This window comes from Oncorhynchus mykiss, chromosome 11 (assembly GCF_013265735.2).
Source record: "Oncorhynchus mykiss isolate Arlee chromosome 11, USDA_OmykA_1.1, whole genome shotgun sequence".
NCBI classification, from domain to species: Eukaryota; Metazoa; Chordata; class Actinopteri; order Salmoniformes; family Salmonidae; genus Oncorhynchus; species Oncorhynchus mykiss.
The window spans coordinates 59,863,873-59,889,477 of record NC_048575.1 but is presented as its reverse complement, the minus strand read 5'-3'; the positions used below and the strand labels follow the sequence as shown (position 1 = coordinate 59,889,477).

At 41.3% G+C, this 25,605-nt stretch overlaps 2 protein-coding genes across 4 annotated transcripts in view; one reads left to right on the top strand and one right to left on the bottom strand.

Annotated features, from left to right (window-relative positions):
- Positions 1-5,949, bottom strand: part of LOC110536105 (sodium- and chloride-dependent GABA transporter ine) — a 48,394-nt gene extending 42,445 nt beyond the window's left edge. Inside the window, exon 1 of the mRNA XM_021621662.2 lies at positions 4,990-5,949. Coding sequence (XP_021477337.2) covers positions 4,990-5,245 — 256 coding nt within the window. The 5' untranslated portion in view covers positions 5,246-5,949. The remainder of the gene's footprint in view (positions 1-4,989) is intronic.
- A 5,249-nt stretch (positions 5,950-11,198) lies between these two features.
- Positions 11,199-25,605, top strand: part of LOC110536102 (LIM domain kinase 2) — a 29,946-nt gene continuing 15,539 nt past the window's right edge. Inside the window, exons 1-5 of one of the 3 annotated variants that reach the window (XM_021621658.2) lie at positions 11,199-11,406; positions 11,718-11,789; positions 11,888-11,991; positions 12,941-13,037; positions 23,969-24,104. In XM_021621658.2, the coding sequence (XP_021477333.2) occupies positions 11,976-11,991; positions 12,941-13,037; positions 23,969-24,104 (249 nt within the window). In that variant the 5' untranslated portion in view covers positions 11,199-11,406; positions 11,718-11,789; positions 11,888-11,975. The other 2 variants (XM_021621660.2, XM_021621659.2) reach the window with 2 other exon arrangements.

The window sequence follows — 25,605 nt, the reverse complement described above, 5'->3', positions numbered from 1 at the left end:
CATGGTGTCTTACTATAATGACAGTGTCTAATTTCCCTATGTTACAACTAGGATAGTCATTACAGCAGTATACTTGTTTCAAGCCCTCCGGTGAGGGAATGAGATACAGGCTCCTCATTGTAATTTTGACGGGTGTGATCTGATTTTGAAGTCGCAGACAGGGCTACCTCATCACGAGCCCGACTCATGGCCGCTACATTCAACCCCCTCCTCTGACCTCCTCTGAACACTGGTCTCACGTAGGAGAAATCCCCGTCTTGACCATTAGACCAAGAGGGCTCCCTCATCAAGAGACCCTCATGTCTGCTACAGTGCCTTGCGAAAGTATTCGGCCCCCTTGAACTTTGCGACCTTTTGCCACATTTCAGGCTTCAAACATAAAGATATAAAACTGTATTTTTTTGTGAAGAATCAACAACAAGTGGGACACAATCATGAAGTGGAACGACATTTATTGGATATTTCTAACTTTTTTAACAAATCAAAAACTGAAAAATTGGGCGTGCAAAATTATTCAGCCCCTTTACTTTCAGTGCAGCAAACTCTCTCCAGAAGTTCAGTGAGGATCTCTGAATGATCCAATGTTGACCTAAATGACTAATGATGATAAATACAATCCACCTGTGTGTAATCAAGTCTCTGTATAAATGCACCTGCACTGTGATAGTCTCAGAGGTCCGTTAAAAGCACAGAGAGCATCATGAAGAACAAGGAACACACCAGGCAGGTCCGAGATACTGTTGTGAAGAAGTTTAAAGCCGGATTTGGTACAAAAAGATTTCCCGAGCTTTAAACATCCCAAGGAGCACTGTGCAAGCGATAATATTGAAATGGAAGGAGTATCAGACCACTGCAAATCTACCAAGACCTGGCCGTCCCTCTAAACTTTCAGCTCATACAAGGAGAAGACTGATCAGAGATGCAGCCAAGAGGCCCATGATCACTCTGGATGAACTGCAGAGATCTACAGCTGAGGTGGGAGACTCTGTCCATAGGACAACAATCACTTGTATATTGCACAAATCTGGCCTTTATGGAAGAGTGGCAAGAAGAAAGCCATTTCTTAAAGATATCCATAAAAAGTGTTGTTTAAAGTTTGCCACAAGCCACCTGGGAGACACACCAAACATGTGGAAGAAGGAGCTCTGGTCAGATGAAACCAAAATGTAACTTTTTGGCAACAATGCAAAACGTTATGTTTGGCGTAAAAGCAACACAGCTCATCACCCTGAACACACCATGCCCACTGTCAAACATGGTGGTGGCAGTATCATGGTTTGGGCCTGCTTTTCTTCAGCAGGGACAGGGAAGATGGTTCAAATTGATGGGAAGATGGATGGAGCCAAATACAGGACCATTCTGGAAGAAAACCTGATGGAGTCTGCAAAAGACCTGAGACTGGGACGGAGATTTGTCTTCCAACAAGACAATGATCCAAAACATAAAGCAAAATCTACAATGGAATGGTTCAAAAATAAACATATCCAGGTGTTAGAATGGCCAAGTCAAAGTCCAGACCTGAATCCAATCGAGAATCTGTGGAAAGAACTGAAAACTGCTGTTCACAAATGCTCTCCATCCAACCTCACTGAGCTCGAGCTGTTTTGCAAGGAGGAATGGGAATAATTTTCAGTCTCTCGATGTGCAAAACTGATAGAGACATACCCCAAGCGACTTACAGCTGTAATCGCAGCAAAAGGTGGCGCTACAAAGTATTAACTTAAGGGGGCTGAATAATTTTGCACGCCCAATTTTTCAGTTTTTGATTTGTTAAAAAAAAGTTTGAAATATCCAATAAATGTCGTTCCACTTCATGATTGTGTCCCACTTGTTGTTGATTCTTCACAAAAAAATACAGTTTTATATCTTTATGTTTGAAGCCTGAAATGTGGCAAAAGGTCGCAAAGTTCAAGGGGGCCGAATACTTTCGCAAGGCACTGTACATAATCTGGGATGTGAATGAATGACAGAGGAATTTAGTGCCTGCTAATTTAGTGCCTGAGCAAACCAGTGTGACTTGTCTGTCAAGGTAGCACCTTTCTGTTATACAGTGAGGTCCGTGGCAAGGTTTATAAACACAAAGACACCATCCCTGAACTTTGACTTTGGGGTTAGTGAAGCTATTGGAAACCCCATGGCAAGGCAGAAGAGGGCAACGCATGCTGAACGTGGAACGAAAGAGCTCCGTTTGATTTTGAGAGGGTTTTCTTGAAAATAAATTGTAGCCTACGTTGCTACCATGACAAAGACCAAAGCCGGTGGGAGTACCATGTCAAGTGTTATGGTTGCAGCGTCACCTATTAAGGCCTATTGTTTTAGGGTGTTGCTATTGGCCACCAAGTGCTAAGTCAGTATCTAGATCATGTGTGTGAAATGCTTGATAGTGTGTGGGATGTTAACAGAGTTCCAGTCAGTATCAGAGTGGGTGATTAACAATAACATGGTCTTAAATACATCTAAAATGATAAGCAATGTATTTGGTTCAAAACATTTTCTAAGACCGAAACCTCAACTGGAGTTGTGTATAAAGGGTGAGACCAGTTATCATGGCTAAGCCATATTGACAACGTTGTTGTGAAGATGAGGAGGAGTATGTCTGTTATAAAAAGATATTCTGCGTTTGACACAAATCAACTGTACTAGTTGTTCAGGCTCTGGTCTTGTCCCATCTTGATTACTGTCCGGCAATATGGTCAAGTGCAGCAAAGAAAGCTGGCTCAAAACAGAGTAGCACGCCTTGCCCTTTACTGCACTTACAGAACTAACATCAACAACATGCATGCCAGTCTTTCATTTTTGAGGGTTTACGAGAGATTAACTGATTCTCTTGTAGTTTGCATAATCAAATAACATTCAGCTCAGACACACAAACAGGGGTCTCTTCACAATCCCCAAGTTCAAAATGAATTCACGACAACGTACAGTTCTATACACGGCCATGTTAGCATGGAACTCCCTTCCATCTCCAATTACTCAAGCAAACAACAAAATTACCATTAAAAACAATTAAACAACATTTAATGGAATTGTGGGGACAGTGAGGGGACACGCACACACACACACATTACATTACACAATATTTGTTGTTGTATTGTATGTACTATTTTTTGTTGTTGTATATCATTGCATTTTACATTTCTGTGACTGTCCTTGTCTATCAGTGTAGCTGTGTTTTGTTACTTGTCATGTTTGTGTGGACCCCAGGATGCTGCTGCTTCGGCAAAAGATAACGGGGATCGAATAAACTATAAACAGGGAAATACAACAGAACACAATCATCAGTGTCTGTTGTTGAGGTTTTTGTTGTTTTGCTGTGTCATTCTTGATTGGACTTCATCTCAGCTAGATATCAACTGTGCCAGACAAGCCAAAGCAATGCAAAGTAAATGACATTAAACAAATATAAAACCAGTGATGCCATTGAAACAAATTGCTTGGTCATCGTTGTGTATTTGTGTCCTCCTCACACTTATAGTTAACTATCATAATAATTTACCTAGCGGTTCATTTTCAGCATGGAACATACTTCTTCTGATGTACTTATGTGTGTCTTGTTTCAGGACCTTTACCACCTTGTTAATTACTGTCAGTTATGTTCAAGGTTTTTTGTTGTTGTTGTTGCAAAAACAGGAAAACCCCAACCGGTTGGCCAAGAACTAACTTTTCAAAATCTCTTTTGTGGCACATTTTCAACTCATAGATCAGAAGTCTAAAAAGTGAGGGTGGTGCAGTGAGTCATACTGGATTACAACCATTGGTTTCTTCTCCCCAAAAAATGTACATAGTAACATGGGGGAAGAATTGCCTCTTGGCTCTTTCAAGAAGTCCACTTCATAACATCAAAGTTAATTCCAACCTGGCGTAGCCTTGGCGTAGTTTAGCTAAATCCTATTCTAAAGACATGCAAGTAAGATTAGATCTGCAAGTAAGATTAGATCTGCAAGTAAGATTAGACCTGCAAGTAAGATTAGACCTGCAAGTAAGATTAGACCTGCAAGTAAGATTAGACCTGCAAGTAAGATTAGACCTGCAAGTAAGATTAGACCTGCAAGTAAGACTAGATCAGCACGAAGTGGGTCAAATGGCATACATCCATCTAGAAACAAACATCCAACATCAATAAAAGTCGACATCTGTGCTCCTGCTGAAATATAATTAGCATCATTTTAAAAAATCCCCATAAAAATGTGTCAGTTTTAGCTAGAAATATGTTGTTTTTTTTACATTGGATGCGTCTCAATCCACTGTATCCGCCAATGTTGCACTTCACACATCTGCAGTGAAAGGTGACAGAGCTAGAGCAGTGTTTGTCAGACCATGAGACATCCCAAAAAACAGTCTTCTCACAAAATCGTCTGTAGCAGCCGAACGGTTTGGCCAACAAACTATTACCCTTCTATGGAAAGATGACTCTCACAAACTTGTTGGTTGTTTTGCTCTAGGACACCTACAGACCTCCCAAGACTTGTCTGTATGTTCACCGGTACCAGTTGGAAACAATTACGGAAGTTAATATGGAGACTGTTTAGTGACAAAAATAAGCAGTTAAATACATGTAAAAAAAAAAAATGTGATAAAAGTCTAAGCCTCAGTTAGACAGGGCTTTGACTGTAATGGGTTAAACAATGAATACATTATCTTTATTCTGAAAGCAAGTCCTTGTTTAATTGTGAAAACACTAATCTTTGTTTGAGGCCATTGTTCAACCAAAGGCACTCACATGTGGCTCATGAAGGTTAGCCTACAGGGTTGCAAACATATGGCATGTGCCTAAACTGGTTCAGTAATTAGACTGGTTTATAAATTAAACAAACCAAAATTCTGTATTTACATTTCCACATGTTCAGGATCTGATTTATGCATAATAGCAGTATGGAACGCACACACTTTAAATCTAGATTATTGACATTACCCCTCTCCTTCCGTTGTTCTGACAGTATTTTATAGATGATGGACCCAAAGACTCAACAATAGCCTACATGTGCTTACCTCCACCGCTCCTGTAGCAGAGGTATGGAAACCGCCACACGTTCCCAAGTCCAACCGCGTACCCCACCGATGCAAGGACAAACTCAATGCGGCGACCCCAGGTGGCTCTTTCTGCAGTCACGTGCCCCACTTTCTTTGGTAACATACCCTCTACGTTTAAGGGTGCTTTCAGAGCGATATTCGTCTCCTCTTTGCATACCCCATGACGAATGGATAGTTTGGTGGTGGATGCTGCATTTTCGGACCCCACTCCCATTTTAACTTGTAGGCTAGTAGTCTTTAACTCCCACCAAACAATTTCAATTACGATATGGCCTATTATGCTACTATTACTAAACAGATAATATCACTCCAATTTACACATACGCTAAATGTGACGAAAACCTTTATTTCATAACCGTTATTCGGCATATTATGACAAAGCATAGACCAAGAAATTGATGACACACGACTAAGATATGTCTAAGTCAATTAAAGACAATCCCGACAACTAAATTCCTTATGAAACACAATTGTATTGCAAGTAGCTTAAAGTCTATGACGTGCGCTATCTAGACTGTAGGCATCAGACATCTCATTCAATAACTGCCTGACATATAACAAGATAAAATGCCCCGATCTACTCTTAATTAACATGCAGACTAATATGCCCTAAACTCCCGGTAACCCACCGCAACATTGACCTGCAAGTTATCATACTACCTGCTTATGTACCATCAGTGTTACACAAAAAAATGTTCGGTAACCCGCCCCCACGTGCCGTAATTTTCCGTTAGCGACACTGTATAATAATATGGTTTTGTTTCCGCCCCTACAATTGGAGTCGTTGTCCCAAAATCGGAAATGCAGGCGGTCTGCTTATTACCGCTTGGACAAAATTTGACGAAAGTTGACCCTTTCGTTCGCCTCTTCCTCACTGGTAGCGATGACCTTCTGACGAGCGCGAATATGATGTCCGATGTAGCCCCACCCCTCATCCAACGTTTCTGTCTTATTGGCGCTGAAGGTCTTAGTGTTGTTACGTGTTATAATACCCCCTAGGACTAACTCAACTGTCCTTTGTAAATTATTTAAGTATACTTGTATTCATTCATATTTTGTATCATGTATTATTGTAATACAAATAAATGAAATAAAATAGAAAACATTTTCAGTGGAAGAGAAAACAGATGCACACTTCATTACAATCCATGACTCAAATAAATTCCCCTGTATGAAGACATGATCAGATGTACTTCCAACAACTGTTTGAATAGGCCTACTGTTAAAGCTAGAGTCTTTAACTGAAACAATAACAAAGACACAACCCGCCTCAGTTTTGATGGGCCTTGAGAACTTTCAAATTAATAGATGCAAGGACTGACCCTCCACGATATCAAAATGATCGTTTTAACCATGTTTTGAGGCTATACAGTGTTTGTTGCCCCCACGATGAAATCGGGGAGGGGACTGTGAATCTTTCTCCATCCATAAGTACTTTAGTTACACGCGATATCTCATACAGCACTGGCCCGATTTTGATGAAACCTGGGTGAATGCTGCGTCTTGCCATAGAGATCCGGCATTTTAAACAATCACTGATTGGCCCAAGGCGGAAGCTGTAGTAATTCACAGAAATGTGTTAGTCGCATGCAATATCTCAATTGGCCCAAGGGGAGCGCTTCAACATTCGTGGGGAATTACATTTTTAACCTTTATTAAACTAGGCAAGTCGGTTAAGAACAAATTCTTCTTTACAATGACAGTCTACCGGGGAACAGTGAGTTAACCTCCTTGTTCAGGGGCAGAACAACAGATGTTTTACCTTGTCAACTCGGGGATTCGATCTAGCAACCTATACGGTTACTGGCCCAACTCTCTAACCACCTGCCCCCCCCCCAAAATGTTTACATTTATTGCCTTGTTAACAAACATATATTTTGGGTTCTGATGGGGTACGACACTCTATACAAGCAAACACAGAGATTTACACGGTAATCAAAACGTCACGCCAGCATGAGCCTACACGAAAAACAGCCCATATTTTAAAGTGTTTCTAAAATCCCCTATGGGAAAAATGAAAGGTGGAAAAAATATTGGAACCATTTCCCTGTTTGACTGCTAGGTTTTATGGGTTTTATTAATGTATTTTTTACACTGGTGGGGGAGTGCCAAGACTGAGGCACGGTGGCATCAACACAGCGTCCTCGGTCAGTCATCTAGTGAATAGATAAATCATTGGTTCAATATAATGACATATAACCTCAGCAAAAAAATAAACTTCCTCTCACTGTCAACTGCGTTTATTTTCAGCAAACTTAACATATGTAAATATTTGTGTGAACATAAGATTCAACAACTGAGACATAAACTGAACAAGTTCCACAGACATGTGACTAACAGAAATTGAATAATGTGTCCCTGAACAAAGAGGGGGGGGGGGGTCAAAATTAAAAGTAACAGTCAGTATCTGGTGTGGCCAACAGCTGCATTAAGTACTGCAGTGTATCTCCTCCTCATGGACTGCTCCAGATTTGCCAGTTCTTGCTGTGATATGTTACCCCACTCTTCCACCAAGGCACCTGCAAGTTCCCAGACATTTCTGGGGGGAATGGCCCTAGCCCTCACCCTCCAGTCCAACAGGTCCCAGATGTGCTCAATGGGATTGAGATCCGGGCTCTTCGCTGGCCATGGCAGAACACTTACATTCCTGTCTTGTAGGAAATCACGTACAGAGCGAGCAGTATGGCTGCATTGTCATGCGAGAATGAGCCTGCAGGAAGGGTACCACATGAGGGAGGAGGATGGCTTCCCTGTAGCGCACAGCATTGAGATTACCTGCAATGACAAAAAGCTCAGTCCGATGATGCTGTGATGCCGCCCCAGACCATGACAGACCCTCCACCTCCAAATCGATTCCGCCAGAGTGCAGGCCTTGGTGTAATGTTCATTCCTTCGACGATAAACGCGAATCCGACCATCACCCCTGGTGAGACAAAACTACAACTCGTCAGTGAAGAGCACTTTTTGCCAGTCCTGTCTGGTCCAGCGACGGTGGGTTTGTGCCCATAGGCAACGTTGTTGCCAGTGATGTCTGGTGAGGACCTGCATTACAACAGTCCTACAAGCCCTCTGACCAGCCTCTCTCAGCCTATTGAGGACAGTCTGAGCACTGATGGAGGGATTGTGCATTTCTGGTGTAACTTGGGCAGTTGTTGTTGCCATCCTGTACCTGTCCCGCAGGTGTGATGTTCGGATGTACCGATTCTGTGCAGGTGTTGTTACATGTGGTCTGCCACTGCGAGGACGATCAGCTGTCTGTCCTGTCTCCCTGTAGTGCTGTCTTAGGCATCTCACAGTACGGACATTGCAATTTATTGCCCTGGCCACAGCTGCAGTCCTCATGCGTCATTGCAGCATGCCCAAGGCACGTTCACGCAGATGAGCAGGGACCCTGGGCATATTTCTTTTGGTGTTTTTCAGAGTCAGTAGAAAGGCCTCTTTAGTATCCTAAGCTTTCATAACTGTGACCTTAAATGCCTACCGTCTGTACGGTCTTAATGACCGTTCCACAGGTGTAAGTTCATTAATTGTTTATGGTTCATTGAACAAGCATGGGAAACAGTGTTTAAACCCTTTACAATGAAGATCTGTGAAATTATCTGGATTTTTACAAATTATCTTTGAAAGACAGGGTCCTGAAAAAGGAGTTTATAAACCCTGGATTGCTGATGCTAGGTATTGGCCATTGAGAGACTTTGAAGCCACCCGTCTATTGGCACTCCATAGGAATGAATGCAATTATATGTTTCAAGGACAAAATTACATTTAAAAAAATATATGTTTTTCTTGAAGTGGGGAAAGTAACACTAGTACTCAATAAAAAAACCTCTTGAATGATTTTAAATGTATACAGTGCCTTGCGAAAGTATTCGCCCCCTTGAACTTTGCGACCTTTTGCCACATTTCAGGCTTCAAACATAAAGATATAAAACTGTATTTTTTTGTGAAGAATCAACAACAAGTGGGACACAATCATGAAGTGGAACGCCATTTATTGGATATTTCAAACTTTTTTAACAAATCAAAAACTGAAAAATTGGGCGTGCAAAATTATTCAGCCCCTTTACTTTCAGTGCAGCAAACTCTCTCCAGAAGTTCAGTGGGGATCTCTGAATGATCCAATGTTGACCTAAATGACTAATGATGATAAATACAATCCACCTGTGTGTAATCAAGTCTCCGTATAAATGCACCTGCACTGTGATAGTCTCAGAGGTCCGTTAAAAGCGCAGAGAGCATCATGAAGAACAAGGAACACACCAGGCAGGTCCGAGATACGGTTGTGAAGAAGTTTAAAGCCGGATTTGGATACAAAAACATTTCCCAAGCTTTAAACATCCCAAGGAGCACTGTGCAAGCGATAATATTGAAATGGAAGGAGTATCAGACCACTGCAAATCTACCAAGACCTGGCCGTCCTCTCTAAACTTTCAGCTCATACAAGGAGAAGACTGATCAGAGATGCAGCCAAGAGGCCCATGATCACTCTGGATGAACTGCAGAGATCTACAGCTGAGGTGGGAGACTCTGTCCATAGGACAACAATCAGTCGTATATTGCACAAATCTTTATGGAAGAGTGGCAAGAAGAAAGCCATTTCTTAAAGATATCCATAAAAAGTGTCGTTTAAAGTTTGCCACAAGCCACCTGGGAGACACACCAAACATGTGGAAGAAGGTGCTCTGGTCAGATGAAACCAAAATTGAACCTTTTGGCAACAATGCAAAACGTTATGTTTGGCGTAAAATCAACACAGCTCATCACCCTGAACACACCATGCCCACTGTTAAACATGTTGGTGGCAGCATCATGGTTTGGGCCTGCTTTTCTTCAGCAGGGACAGGGAAGATGGTTAAAATTGATGGGAAGATGGATGGAGCCAAATACAGGACCATTCTGGAAGAAAACCTGATGGAGTCTGCAAAAGACCTGAGACTGAGACGGAGATTTGTCTTCCAACAAGACAATGATCCAAAACATAAAGCAAAATCTACAATGGAATGGTTCAAAAATAAACATATCCAGGTGTTAGAATGGCCAAGTCAAAGTCCAGACCTGAATCCAATCGAGAATCTGTGGAAAGAACTGAAAACTGCTGTTCACAAATGCTCTCCATCCAACCTCACTGAGCTCGAGCTGGGAAAAAAATTCAGTCTCTTGATGTGCAAAACTGATAGACATACCCCAAGCGACTTACAGCTGTAATCGCAGCAAAAGGTGGCACTACAAAGTATTAACTTAAGGGGGCTGAATAATTTTGCACACCCAATTTTTCAGTTTTTGATTTGTTAAAAAAGTTTGAAATATCCAATAAATGTCGTTCCACTTCATGATTGTGTCCCACTTGTTGATTCTTCACAAAAAAATACAGTTTTATATCTTTATGTTTGAAGCCTGAAATGTGGCAAAAGGTCGCAAAGTTCAAGGGGGCCGAATACTTTCGCAAGGCACTGTATATATATATATATATATATATATATATATATATGTTTAGCTCGCATAATTTAAAAGTATGCATTTAGTTATTGAAATAGAGTAAATGTGTCAAATGAATGTAGACCTTATATGCATAATATATGCATTTCTATACCTTCCAAAAGATTTTTACAATCGAGGAGATGGCTGCGTGGTGCCTTCAATACAACGCCCCCTGTCTGTCATCCAGGGTTTATACCCATAATTGGTTCACTCCCATGACGAGGCTGAGCACTAAACTAAGCCAATATAGTAATGCAGTCTGGTGATTGTTTGGGCAGTTGACATAATACTGTAGCAAGGTGAAAATGTAACAAGAATGTCCATCAAGCAGGACAGGGTGATACAACCTCATACACTTAAGTAAGGTTATGTAACCACAAGAGTCGTCAACATACATTAGATAGGCACAATACCTTAGGTAAAGCATTGAAAATGAAGTCATTAGACCACTGCACCTATGCAGTTTGCCTGGAAACCCGACGTTGATTTCCATTGCATTTTTACGTCAGGCAGAAATTAGCGTTTGAATCAGGAGTTCCTCTCACGACTTCTATAGGCCAGAATGTTGAATAACATTGTCCGTGTGGTTGGTCGTTTGGCAGTAGGAATGTGAGACAATATCCACAGGAAAGTATAATTACATCAACTTTTCAAAAAGCTGGTAGTGCGTTCAGATTTCTACCACCTGAAGCATGCGCAAAAAAATATATGCATGCAGACTTGCCGAGTTCGTGCAAATGTTTATATGGTTCTGTGCATGTTTCAAGTGATAGAAATCTGAATGCACTAACAGCGATTTGAAAAGTTGATGTAGAGCCAAATGGACCAACCGCACGGGCAACTATGGCTTCCCTTAGACGTTTCCTTCTTCCCAGCTGCTCGATTTGGAGTTACAGGGTAGCTTATTCAGTGTGATGGTTGCAATAATTTTGGTTGACTAGTGTCAAAGTCGTGTTTTATCTTCAGGTATAAGTATCCACTCGCCGCACAGACATGCTTGGGGAACAGTAGGCTATCCTGCGTGTAGGACTCAGGAGTCATAACAAGCTGGCATTACAGATGCTCGGGGAATGTCATCATTTAAGTTATTCATATATGAAAATTGTTTAACAAAAATAATAACGTGAAATCTTTCTGGCAGTAGATGGTGCTATAGTTTCAGTGTAGTGGATATTTGCCTTTTCGGCTCCAATTTGCTCCTGTTCCAGGTGTTGCTGCTGCCGATCCCTTCCGGTCTCCGTACAGGAATTCCAACTGCATGACGTCATCCTGCCAACAAAGTAGGCTATTCCAAAACTGAACGGCGATATTTTCCTTCCTAAGAAAATGTACAGGGGATTGAAACTACGATTTCTAAATACCTTTCTTGTATTCGTAGAATAAATAACCCTGAATGTAACACACACTGGATCACTGTGAGAACTTTCTGGGAAATAAAGAACAAATAACGACGACACAACAATTAGATGGAGGAGCTGGAAGGTGAGCAGTCTAAACTTCTCTCCCAGTTGATAGTTACGCTTACATGTGGATAACAATGTTGACTTTTTTTTATTTATACATACAATCTGTTGTTTGGGGAAAGGGAAGCCCAAGCTAATTCGAGTAGGGGGATGCACGGTCTTCGAGACTTGATACATTTGTTAGCTGATATTTGTCAAATGAGAGCTCGCTACAATGCATCTGATCGTCATAACATGCATAGTTACTTTGTAACAACGTCAATGATTCTGCCATTAAGTTCGGGCAGATGTGTAAAATAATGTTACTTGAATTTCGCAGCTTGGATCCATTAATTTCAAAACTCAATATTTATTGCATTGGAATGGAAGTCTTGTGAATGCAGGCTTTTTTTTTTTGAACAAATTAAAGAGCTCAACTAAAGAGATCTAGCTGGAATCTTTATTTGCTACATATATTTTTAGACTTATACAGTGTCTTATACAGTATACTATTTTGATTAGTACAATGTAGAAAATAGTAAAAACATTTTTAAAACTTTGAATGAGTATGTGTCCAAACTTTTGATTGGTGTGTGTGTGTGTGTGTGTGTGTGTGTATATATATATATATATATAACAGAAGAATGATGCTCATGCTTGTCTAAACGTTTTCCTTTTTACTTGAGAATCATTTATAGCCTGAACATTATATTGTAAACAGCCTGTGTCAGCCTATGTTCTACAAAAAACATTATCCCTATAATCATTGACTGACTGTATTTGCAATTACTCAAAATTGATTGTTATTAAAGGTCAGGGAATTTCCATATATTCTTATTTTCTTAAAAAATGTGTCTATGCAAACAGATTACAAGTCTCACCTTTGTTCAGTCAATAAAATCTATGCAGAAATGCAATTGCTACTGTGATTTACTTTTATGAATGGATAGAGTATGCTTTTCCTGTAGTGACATAATTGAACCCTACAGGTACAGATGGACGCCACTGTGCGGGTTGCGGGGGAACAATTCAAGACACATTCAATGTGAAGGTTCTTCAAGGAACTTGGCACAATGCCTGTTTTCAGTAAGTCATACTTTTAAATGTAGATTTCAGTTGCATTCACTGTTTAATGTTTTTTTTTAATCATTTTTTTGTAGGACTTACTGTCTGTGCAGTAGACATGTGAGCTTGGTTTCCTTATGACATGGAATAAGCAGCAATGAAATTAATAGAGACAATATATTTTGTTGGTTAAAATGCAGTTTTTGACTATTTCAGGTATTCTTTGTGGTCAAATGCTGTATGCACATGCTTACAAATTGCCGTGTGGGTAGTCCTGGAGAGTTCTACATGTGGAATGTTTTAGCATCATTGTGGGCAGGTCAGTGAGGAAGAACTCTTGTACAGTGCATTCCTGTACACATCCCAGTGGCAGATACCACCATTCTACTCTTTTGAACCATTGTTGTTAGTACAACAAGTTAACAACTTAGAGGTGGTAGATGATTGTCGTCCTTTTGCCTTTTAAAGGGGAAAATGGTAAACGTGTATGAGGCAACACTCACACATGAATTTGGGTGGGTCACCGGGACACAATGTGAGGAGGATCCCACCACATCTCTGGCCTTGAGGACTTTGGCCCTGGAAGATTCTCTTGTCCGGTGGCTTAATCATTGTCTGGATGGAGACTGACATTAACTGTCTGGCATTCCCAGGTTACTGGCCCCCATTGAGAAACCTTTGGATTTAAGCTGAACACTGAGGGCAGTACAATAGGACATACAGTGCATTCGGAAAGGATTTAGACCCCTTAACTTTTTACACGTTACAGCCTTATTGTAAAATGTATTTAAATTATTTTTTTCCCTCATCATTCTACACACAATACCCATAATGACAAAGCGAAAACAGGTTTTTAGAGGTTTTTGCAAATGTATTCAAATTAAAAACAGAAATACCGTATTTACGTAGCTATTCAGACCTTTTGCTATGAGACTTGAAATTGAGCTCAAGGTGCGTCATGTTTCAATTGATCAAACTTGAGATGTTTCTACAACTTGGAGTCCACCTGTGGTAAATTCAATTGATTGGACATGATTTGGAAAGGCACACACCTGTCTATATAAGGTCCCACAGTTGTCAGAGCAAAAACCAAGCCATGAGGTTGAAGGAATTGTCCGTAGAGCTCTGAGATAGGATTGTGTCAAGGCACAGATCTGGGGAAGGGTACCAAAACATTTCTGTAGCATTGAAGGTCCCCAAAAACACAGTGCCCTCCATCATTCTTAATGGAAGAAGTTTGGAACCACCAATAGTATTCCTACAGCTGGCCGATCGGCCAAACTGAGCAATCGGAGGAGAAGGGCTTTGGTAAGGGAAGTGACCAAGAACCTGATGGTCACTTTGACAGAGCTCCAGAGTTCCTGTGTGGAGATGGGAGATCCTTCCAGAAGGACAACCATCTCTGCAGCACTCCACCAATCAGTCCTTTATGGTAGAGTGGCCAGACGGAAGCCACTCCTCAGTAAAAAGGCACATGACCGCCAGCTTGGAGTTTTCCAAAAGGCACTTAAATGACTCTGACCATGAGAAAGAAGATTCTCTGGTCTGATGAAACCAAGATTTAACTTGTTGGTCTGAATGCCAAGCATCATGTCTGTAGGAAACCTGGCACCATCGCTACGGTGAAGCGTGGTGGTGGCAGCATCATGCTGTGGGGATGTTTTTCAGCGGCAGAGACTGAGATAATAGTCAGGATCGAGGGAAAGATGAACGGCGCAATGTACAGAGATCCTTGATGAAAATCTGTTCCAGAGTGCTCAGGACCTCAGACTTGGGTGAAGGTTCACCTTACAACATGACAACGACCCTAAGCACACAGCCAAGACAACGCAGGAGTGGTTTCGGGACAAGTCTCTGAATGTCCTTGAGTTGGACAGCCAAAGCACAGACTTGAACCCGATCGAACATCTCTGGAGAGACCTGAACATGAGGAGGTGTGTTTGCGGTCATTGTCCTGTTGAGAAACAAATTATAGTCCCACTAAGTGCAAACCAGATGTGATGGCTTATCGCTACAGAATGCTGTAGAAGCCATGCTGGTTAAATGTGCCTTGAATTCTAAATAAATCACTGACAGTGTCACCAATAAAACACCATCACACCACCTCCTCCATGCTTCGTGGTGGGAACCACACATGAGGAGATCATCCGTTCACCTACTCTGCATCTCACAAAGACACAGCGGTTGGAACCAAAAATCTCAAATTGGTACTCATCAGACCAAAAGGACACATTTCCACCGGTCTAATGTCCATTGCTTGCGTTTCTTGGCCCAAGCAAGTCTCTTCTTATTATTGTCATCCTTTTAGTAGTGGTTTCTTCGCAGCAATTTTACCACGAAGGCCTGATTCATGCACTAGAGGATCAGTTGAAGTCGCAAGTTTACATACACCTTAGCCAAATACATTTAAACTCAGTTTTTCACAATTCCTGACATTAAAATCCCCTGTCTTAGGTCAGTTAAGATCACCACTTTTAATTTTAAGAATGTGAAATGTCAGAATAATAGTAGAGAGCAATTTATTTTTTATTTATTTAAAATTTCTGCTTTTATTTCTTTCATCACATTCCCAGTGGGTTCCCAGAAGTTTACATACACTCAATTAGTATTTGGTAGCATTGCCTTTAAATTGTTTAACTTGGGTCAAATGTTCGGGTAGCCTTCCACAAGCTTCCCACAATAAGTTGGGTGAATTTTGGCCCATTCCTCCTGACAGAGCTGGTGTAACTGAGTCAAGTTTGTTGGCCTCCTTGCTCGCACATGGGTTTTCAGTTCTGCCCACAAATTTTCTATAGGATTGATGTCAGGGCTTTGTGATGGCCACTCCAATACCTTGACTTTGTTGTCCTTAAGCCATTTTGCCACAACTTTGGAAGTATGCTTGGAGTCATTGACCATTTGGAAGACCCATTTGTAACCAAGCTTTAACTTCCTGACTGATGTCTTGAGATGTTGCTTCAATATATCCACATCATTTTAAATTCCTCATGATGCCATCTATTTAGTGAAGTGCACAAGTCCCTCCTGCAGAAAAGCACCCCCACAACATAATGCTGCCACCCCCGTGCTTCACGGTTGGGATTGTCTTCTTCGGCTTGCAAGCAAGCCTCCCCCTTTTATATCCAGAGAGGCACTGATTCTGATGGTAGGCCTAAATACATCCACAGGTACACCTCCGATTGACTCAAATGATGTCAATTAGCCTATCAGAAGCTTCTAAAGCCATGACATAATTTTCGGGAATTTTCATAGCTGTTTATAGGCACAGTCAACTTAGTGTAGTAAACTTCTGACACACTGGAATTGTGATACAGTGAATTATAAGTTAAATAATCTGTCTGTAAACAATTGTTGGAAAAATTACTAATTAAAGTAGATGTCCTAACTGACTTGCCAGAACTATAGTTTGTTAACAAGAAATTTGTGGAGTGGTTGAAAAATGAGTTTTAATGACTCCAACCTAAGTGTATGTAAACTAACGACTTCAACTGTACCCCTGGGTCTTCTTTTCCTGTTACGGTCCTCATGAGGGCCATTTTCGTAATCCTGCTTGATGGTCAGACGCTCAAACAAACATTTAGCTCCTCTAAAGCTTTGTTTGTGAAATGCAATCACTCAGGTTTTACTTTACCTGAAGATAATTTATGGATTTGACGATGGGGCTTCAGATAGACAATCCAAGAATGGACAGGTCATGGTCTAGAAGATGACAATGCGCTCCACAGGGCTTTTGTGAGAGGGGAAGCTGGGATTGAGGGCAGAGTCACGGCAGCTTTAATGAGGAGAGGGAGTGTGTTTCTGACACTCACTGGGCCCGTCCAGCACACAAGGTTACGTAACACGAATGAAAGAGTAGAACTAATGACTAGTTGAATAGAACTGATTAGAGTATAGCTGTTTTTCTTGAGCTCTGAATTGCCCCTGAATATAATAACTGAATGAAGTCTAAGATTACCTGAATTGTGCATCCTAGTATGAGGTATTTCCGATTATGTCTCCCTAGAGTAGAAGGGACTTGCCATTTGTGAGTGTTCCTTATTTTTTAAACTGAAATTTGCCCAAGCACTCAAATTTCTAGCAAAGCTTTTTAGCAGCACAATGTTCTTACATAACCCAGTATTTGGGTTTCTTTCTGTATTTCTATAATTTACTTTTTTATAGCTCCACTGCACCTAGTGTCAGTTCATAAGCCAAGTCCTTGATGAAGTTGTGCAACTTTCTCTCTCCAACTCCTTCTCTCTCTCTGCTCCTTCTTTCTCTCTCTTTTTAGCTCCTTCTTTCTCTCTTGCCCTCCCCCCAAATCACCTCACAAATTTCAAATCTTCAGATGAAGCGTCTGCTTTGGAAAAAACCTCCAATCCAGACTACCATACTGATGCTAAACCAAGTGGGCTGGAGTTTTCCTCAAATGTGAGCCTCTTTTCTCGTAACTTCATTCATTTTGTCATTGTAATACAGAATTATTCTCACTCCATGTGGGACATTGTCAAACTCTAAAGCAACGACAGTAGTTTCCTCTTCCATGATACCCCCCGCTCTGTTCTATTGTGCACACAGAGCTTTGCACCTCCTCCAAGTTGTACAGCATTGTTAAAGGCTGACGTTATCCCTGTTCCAGTAAAGCTGACATTGTGAGGCGAAAGTATAGGTAAAGACTGGACAGTGTGTTGTGTGCCCGCATTCCTAGACAGCGATTCAGAGTCGTGGGCCCGCAGTGCCAGACACTGCACAAAGTCCTTTGTTTTTGCCATGGAAAACTGGATCCTGGCTTGTTCCAAAGGATTGTGCTTCATGAGTCAATGTTATTCCTCTAAAAGAGGTGAAGCGTTCTGGCTCAAGTCATACTGACAATCCTTTCCCTCATTAATTGTCTGTGGGGTCCAATAATGTAACCTTGATGTGTTTGAATAGAACTGTAACTATCTGTTCACATTGGGTGCATTCTGGGTAGTCTTAAAGGGAGTCCTACGGCATCTTGAACTAGTGTTTGTGTTGTTTCCATTCATACAACACAGTTTCCAGCATTTTAGAATACATTTCAGTATGAATTCTCTATGGAACCTCCTTGCAATAGAATTAGAGGAGTGGTTTTCTCTCCCTCTCAGAAACTTGTAGTGTAACATGGGAGCACAACAGAGTCACCCTGAGATAAGGGTCCGTGCTATCCGGAATCCTTGGGACTTCCTCCCTACCCCATTGAAGTTGAAATGTAAAATGCTAGGGGTTGGGGGGGGGCAGGCAGGTTGAGGGACATGTTGGACGACACCGGGGGGCAATTCTTCACTCCGTTCTGCTGACAATAATTTTTCTCCGCTCATACAGGAGTAATCATTTATCAAGGGGTGCTGCAACACACTCGGCACCCCTACTTCCTGCTGTTATGCATATCGAAACAAACTTGGAGTCACTGGATGACATGGTATATGGTCCTTCCGCTACGACTCGGGAAACAAATCAGTTTATTAGGCTTCAGATGAAAATAGTACTGATGAACTTAAGTGTTCATAAAGTGCATGGTGATGAGCTTGATGATCCTTTACAATAAATATCAAGAGTCTTATTCTGATGTTATGATGATCGATGCTTGACTGCTATTTGACAAATACAAATATTCTCACTCTTATCCAAAATCATCTCATCATGTAGACTAGCCTACCCACACAACCTACCTGCACGATCTGCAAGCTGTTGGCTAGAGCGCATGTCCCAAGGCCAGAGAGGGCACATTTTCAGCTATTTAAGGCAACCGTTTTCATTAGAAAAATGTTGGTAGAGTTGAAAATGCAATGTAAACACATTAAACTTTAGATTTTTATTGGGTACATACAAATGTAAGCCAAAAAGTACATTTTGTGTGCACCATGTCATCATGCACTGATTTTTTAAATATTTTTTAAATCTGCAATAAGTCTATTTGGTGGAAACACCACTAGAGGGAAAATGTGCATATTTTCTTCATGTCGATTTGACAATATTTGCATGAAAATCTGTCTCCAATTGGATGGAAACCTAGCTTAAGACCAGCTTTAGTTGCACAACCTGCCTGGGAGATTCTAGTACACTAAAACAAAAGGCATTTGTAAAGGCCTTCCACTAGTTATGTGGAATTGAGGAAATCAAACGAGTAATGCCTGTTGGCGTTTGTCTAAGCAGGGTAAGTCCCTGACATTGTTGGGAGGACCAGTCCTTCCTCTTACCTCAGTCTTTTTGTTTTTCTTTCATTCTTGGTTGAGAAGAAGCACCAGTGTTGTTTACTCTACTGATTGTGTTTTTTTGTTTTTTTAGATCAGATAATCTTTGTTTTGGTCTATTTATTCAGGGACATGACTGTGTACACTACAGTTATCCTTTATCCCCCACACTAGGACTGACCAATCCAATGTTTCTCCTCAGGTATTGGGTTGTTTTGGTATGACAGGGAGGGAGGACACACTATGACTCAACAGAGAACATCCAAACGTTACGTTGTTCAGTTTTACAGTGAAAGTTGGTTTCCCTGAAACGCACACCTGTAGACAGGATATTCTTCACACCTGTTGTATACGCACACAGGTGTGTGTGTATTTCAGCATTGCCTCCTGTTTCTGTCCGTTTCCATGACTGTGTTATAAAAACACTCTGGCTCTTTACACACACAATGATGATATACAGGTTGCTCACAAATACTCACATACAGTGCGTGCGTGAGTGTACATGCAATATTCAGGTTTACTATCACATAGAGTAGGGCACTACTACTGACCACAGATTGGCTAACACACTAAACAGTCTCAGTAGTACAGAGGAGAGTACAGATGAGGAAAAAAATACAAAAACAATGTTTTAATACAGTTCCTTTTTGGTCACTTTTTTAGTTTAATTCTGTAACCAAGATCTGGTCAACATTCCGTCAGACAAAAGGATCTAATTTGGGCATTAGGCCAGTCCGAGGGCAGCGTTCCCTTTTACACACAGCACTCCCCTCACTAATGTGATCTTTATCTGGGCAGCCTTTCTGCACCCCTCTGCTTTTCTACACCATCCCTCTGTGCACCAACCTAGTCTCGGAGCATTTCGTATTATTCTGTACGTAAATCCGTCACACTCCCTTCAGTATGATATGTTACGTTTTATATGGTATGTATTAATTTGTGGATGTCCATCACCCATTTTGAATTACAATTTGTATTATATGCTATGAATTTGCCCAGCGTATGATATGTTATGAATTCTAGCTAGCTGGCTAACGTTAGCTAGGCTAGGGTTAAGTTTATGAGTTTGTTTAAAGGTGAAGGCAGTGTTTCCCAAACTCTGTCCTGGGGACCCCAAGGGGTGCATGTTTTGGTTTTTGCCCTAGTACTACATAGCTGATAATCAAAGAATCATCAAGCTTTGATATAAGAGTTGAGGTTAGGGGAAGGGTTAGCTAACATTCTATGTAGTTGAAAAGTTGCAAAAGTTTTCTGTGATGATGAGATTTGAGCTCGCAACCTTTGAGTTGCTATAATTTCGCATTATACGCCCATCCATCCATCCACCCCGACCAACCATCCCACCTTTAAGTAACCATCTGTCTTATGTAACCATACCAAACTAATTAGAGTGTCCTGGATTTACATTTGCTATGTTACGTCTAGTCTGAGACCAGGCTGTGTGCATGGGAAGGCCTGGAAATAACTTTTTCACTCTTTTCCTGCTTACCTATTCTTGCTTTAGTCTCTCTGTGTGTGTAGGCTGCATGTTTTTGGAGCATTGGTTTCCTCACACAACGTACCAGAAGCCATGAACCACCTCCATAAGATTTAATCCAAGTAACCAGTAATAAGTGTTGTGTTAGAATGAACCATTGTAAAAGGGAATTGACCTGCCTAATCTCCAGGAGTAGATTTTCTCTCAAATGCTGATGAGCCAGAATCAACTCTACCTCAGGTTAAGAGAAGTGCAGCAGTCGAAGGCACTGCATTGCGGTGCTAGAGGCATCACTACAGACCCTGGTTTGATCCTGGGTAGGCCATCATTGTAAATAAGAATTTGTTCTTAACTGACTTGTCTAGCTAAATAAAAATAAGCCCCGCCCACAGACCCATGCTAGCACTGGGATGTTCCGGTGCTTTATAAAGGGAAAAACTACACCAATACCCCAGACAGGCAGGTGCTTGGCTTATTTGTTAAGACTGTTACCTCAATGTTTTTCTGCTGCCAGTGAACCGAGTGTCCTCCAGTCAAGGGGCCTCATTTATAACCGTTGTTATAAATTTCTGCTTGTGCCATTTCTGAAAAGTCCACACACACACCATATTGAGATTTATAAACTTGGCACACGCCATACATAGGCTATGCAGGTTTCCAGTTATAAATCAGATGTTGGTGTAAAACTGTGCACACGTGAACGAGCATTAAAACTCCACCTGGGAAAATGCCTCCATTCACTTTTTATGGTGACAATAATGCTCTTTATTTGCTGTATAATTTGGAACTATTGGCATTAGGCCATAGCATGCAAAATACAAATGGTTGTTCAATATTTAGTTTATCAATAGATTATTGGGTTCATACAGTATGTCTTGCCTTGGTATAGGCTCTTTGATTTAATAGGCAATGATGTTGTGCTCCTATCGCACAGCTATATTGTAGCCTACCCATACTGTCAGAATGTTTACATAAGCTACTGGTCTATTTACTGTGTTGGCAGAATGTTGTCATTTTTAGCATTCATTTATTGTGTATTTGGAAAAGGACTGTGTCGATTTGTGAATGAGAAAACAATGTCAAATTGTCGTAGACCTGTCAGCAGAACGTTTGAATTCAACAAAGTTTTATATCGACTTTTTCCCCAACCTAAATATGATGGACCGCCCACAAATTCTGAAACATTGTAGGGCAGGCTGCAAAAAAGAAATGCAATTACAGTACTTAGTGTTAGTAATATTTATTGTATGTTTTTGTTCTGCTTGACTTTTTTAAAATACATTTTATATAGTACTACTGATAATCATTACTGCGTTGTTGGTAAAGAGCAAGAAAGGCATTTCGCTGTAGGCTACTTTTGCACATGACAATTAAAAACTTAACTTGATACATAGGCCTACTTCAATGTAAAAGATTAGCTGTTAAACGGTATACCAGTATTATAAAGCCCGCTGCTTATGATATTGCAAAGTTTGAAATACATACTGTATAGCCTGTCTATTTACTGGGCTACAAGGTCCAGTTAAATGAGAGATGCGCATGGTCATTTCAAATTTGCTGTATGGCTACTTTGGGAATATGAAACCATCACGGCCAGAAAATGTGAGGAATATATTCTGCAATGGCTATGAAAATAAATAGGAAAATGATTCCTAGGTCGAATTATAAGATTCCTATGTTGAATTATTTTAGATTCTGAATATAATACACATAGGTTTGCTGTTCTCACTAATGGTTGCATTCTTATTCAGATGTTTTTCTATTAGTTTTTTCTGTATAAGCTTTTCATCATATACCCCATTTGCACAAAATACTTGCCAGCTTGCAATACAATATTTCAACCACTAACAGATGTGCGTACGCATGGTCTGAAGTTTGCAGGGAGATGTGCACATTCTCACTTCAAGTAAAACATTTTAAATGGCCACTTTTGCGTGAAAACTGGTGCACACACATTTTGGGGTATATTTTGTGTATTTGCACGGTTTTTAAATGATCCTCCAGATGAATGAGTCAGTATGCAGAACTGGCAACCCCTTCTTCACAGGGAGTCTGTGTAAGTGGGTTGCCAGTTTAGTGACCTAGACTAATCTCCTTGAGAGGTTTAGAATTGATTGTGCGCCTGACACAGCTTAACCTGGTGCTGCCATTTTGCATAACCTGTGAAACTACCTGAAGGTATCCTCACAGCCTGCAGGTGCTCCCTGATCTCTCGGCAACTTCAGCATTCCTAACTCTATGAACATTACTCAACTAGAAATTCAGACAAATCATACATTTTTTGTTGATCCCCCTCCACCAGGCTGTGTAGAGTGTTGTTAGGGTTTCTGTCTGAGAGGTGCTTCATCATGCTCAGAAACAACGAACACATTAAGATGCTGGAATGTGGCTGTGGATGGGGAGAGCTGAGGGCAGCCTTTGGTGTTAGTTGCTCGTATTTAGGTAAGGTTAATGATCAGCGTTTCCCAAGGTCTGCTGCTTATCGCTTTATTCTTCTGGGAAACCACAGCCCTCATGTAGACATTGTGTGTGTGTGTGTAGTCACTCTCTTCACAGTGTTACCTACCTTGTGATGGATCACACCAACGAGACGTGACATGTCTCAGGAACAAGGTAACCTACTTCCTTTACATCGTACCCTGGCGATCAGAGACAAGTAGATACCGTCATCCTAAAGAAAGGCCTGAAGCAACCGCTGCACTCCAGTGCAACCTGGGAGTGGAAGGTATCATGTTCACCAGTGTAATTTCTCACATGATGAATGGCTTCTGCTGCGCTGTGTCTAGTGCCAGTGCCTCTCGTTAAGGGATACTTTCACCGTCACTTTCTTTGTAAAGAGGATTGGTTGAGGGAGAGTGTACAGACAGGTCAACTGTTTGCGTGTTGGTTAAACTATTTCCCATATTAACTGACTTAGTTCTCGCACAAGTCCCCAGTGTATTTGTCTTTTTCAGATGCTGTTTTCTTTGAGAATCTTTTTGTAATTATTCTGCTCCTGCTTTGTCTATTGTTTATTGGTTCTATCTGCATGTCATCTCTCAGACGCCATTGTTTGAGTGGTGGGAATCTCTGCTCAATAGGAATCTTTCAGAAATCTAACACAAGCCTTTGAGATTGTCAACAGGTCTTTGAAATGATACACTCAGGCTTTGTAGTGACTCTCCTCTAAATCATCTTGAAACAGCTTGCTCTACACTTGATATGGTCTCTGCTGAAAGGATCCGTATGTCCACTCTTCTCTCTTCATTTCTTGCAGAGGTAAACGTGTTTTTTCCCATCCACAGGTGCTCGGAGTGCTGTGACCACCTGACCAACTGGTACTATGAGAAGGATGGAAAGCTGTACTGCCGTAAACACTACTGGGAGAAGTTTGGAGAGCTGTGTCACGGCTGTTCTCTGCTCATGACTGGACCTGCCATGGTGAGTCACCCCACTCCATCCTTCTCACCTCACTGTCAGTAGACATTGAGACTATGGTTTGTCATTTCCACGTATCGGTATATCCCAGTCTGATTGTGATCCTGGAGCTTCTGCACACCTGGTCCGTGTTTTCAACCCTGGTTGCTGTTTAGGTTGGCCCAGGATCCAAAGTATCAGGTATTATAATGCAATAGGCTTCAGGCTTGGTTCACTTTTAGATCTCATTGAACATAAAGACGACAGTGTTGGTATGGAGAACAGTCAGACAAAGCTGTACATTAGATAATATATTAATAATTCACTGTCAGGATTACTGTTGTATTCATATGTTAGATGTGTAGGGCCACACTCGGATAACACCAACTCACAGTGAATCACTGTTCTTTGATATGAGCTCAGTGGGTTGTGCAGCAATAGGATCTGTTTTTCTCCATGTGTACAAATGAGGGAACTGTCAGCTTTACCCACTTTTCCCCCTCTCCTCAACTTTCAGCAGAATCCCTAGAGGGAAGGTTGAAGCCCTATGTTGTAACAAACATCTCCTTGGTGATTGAGGTCAATACTTATGTACAGGAGAGGTCATGGGGGCTGGGCACTGGCACAGCAGTAATCATCCACACAGAGCAACCATGCTCTGCATCCTGGTTGCTTTAAAAGATGGCAGATTGGACCTGAACCTTCTCTCTGTGTTAGTTAGGTTCCCCCATCGTGGATGCTTCTCTCTCTGTTAGTTAAGTTCCCCCGTCATGGCCCCGCTCTGTTCTCCTCTGTACAGTCTCCACAGTTCACTTCCCCCAGCACATGAACTTTGGGGGGAAAATGGAGAACATGGAGTGGTTTTGGAACCAGTCCATCACCTGATTCAGTACACTGCGGTGGAAAGGCAACAGATACTACCCACACTGTACGGCCAGTCTGCCACCAGACCACCACAGTGTTTATTGGAGACAGTTTTTGAAAGATCAAGTATCTGTTATTAAGGGAAGGTTAGAATGTTTGGCTCGACTGAGTTTGTCAAATCAATGTTCATCTTTCAGGATTAGATCATGAGCTCATGGTTATGCTATTAAAGTGTAGCTGAAGGCTGAATATTGGTTAGCTTTCTTCTTGTTTCATCAGTGCTATGGAATTCCCATGCATGGGGTTGGAGTGCTGTGCTTTTTAATGGAACTTCATTTTAACAGTGTTATGGTCCCTATTAAACCAGGTCTAAATACAACTAGAACTGCTGAAAACACAAACAATTGCTGGTCACAAAAGGGTCATTTCTCTTTAACTGGATTAAAGTGGGCCCCAAAATGAAGTCTTTTTTTAACCTGAAGTTTGCCAGTAAGCAAAACACATAATGGGCCTTTCTATTTGGTTTTGGACACATTGGCTCTGTACGCGAAGTGCCAAATATTTCTGGCAGGGTTGAATTGGCAGCCTTCTCTTACCCTGCAGCCGAACCAACACTGCGTTAAATGGTCTAGCTGTTGGGTCTCTCAGGAGAGGAGAGTAG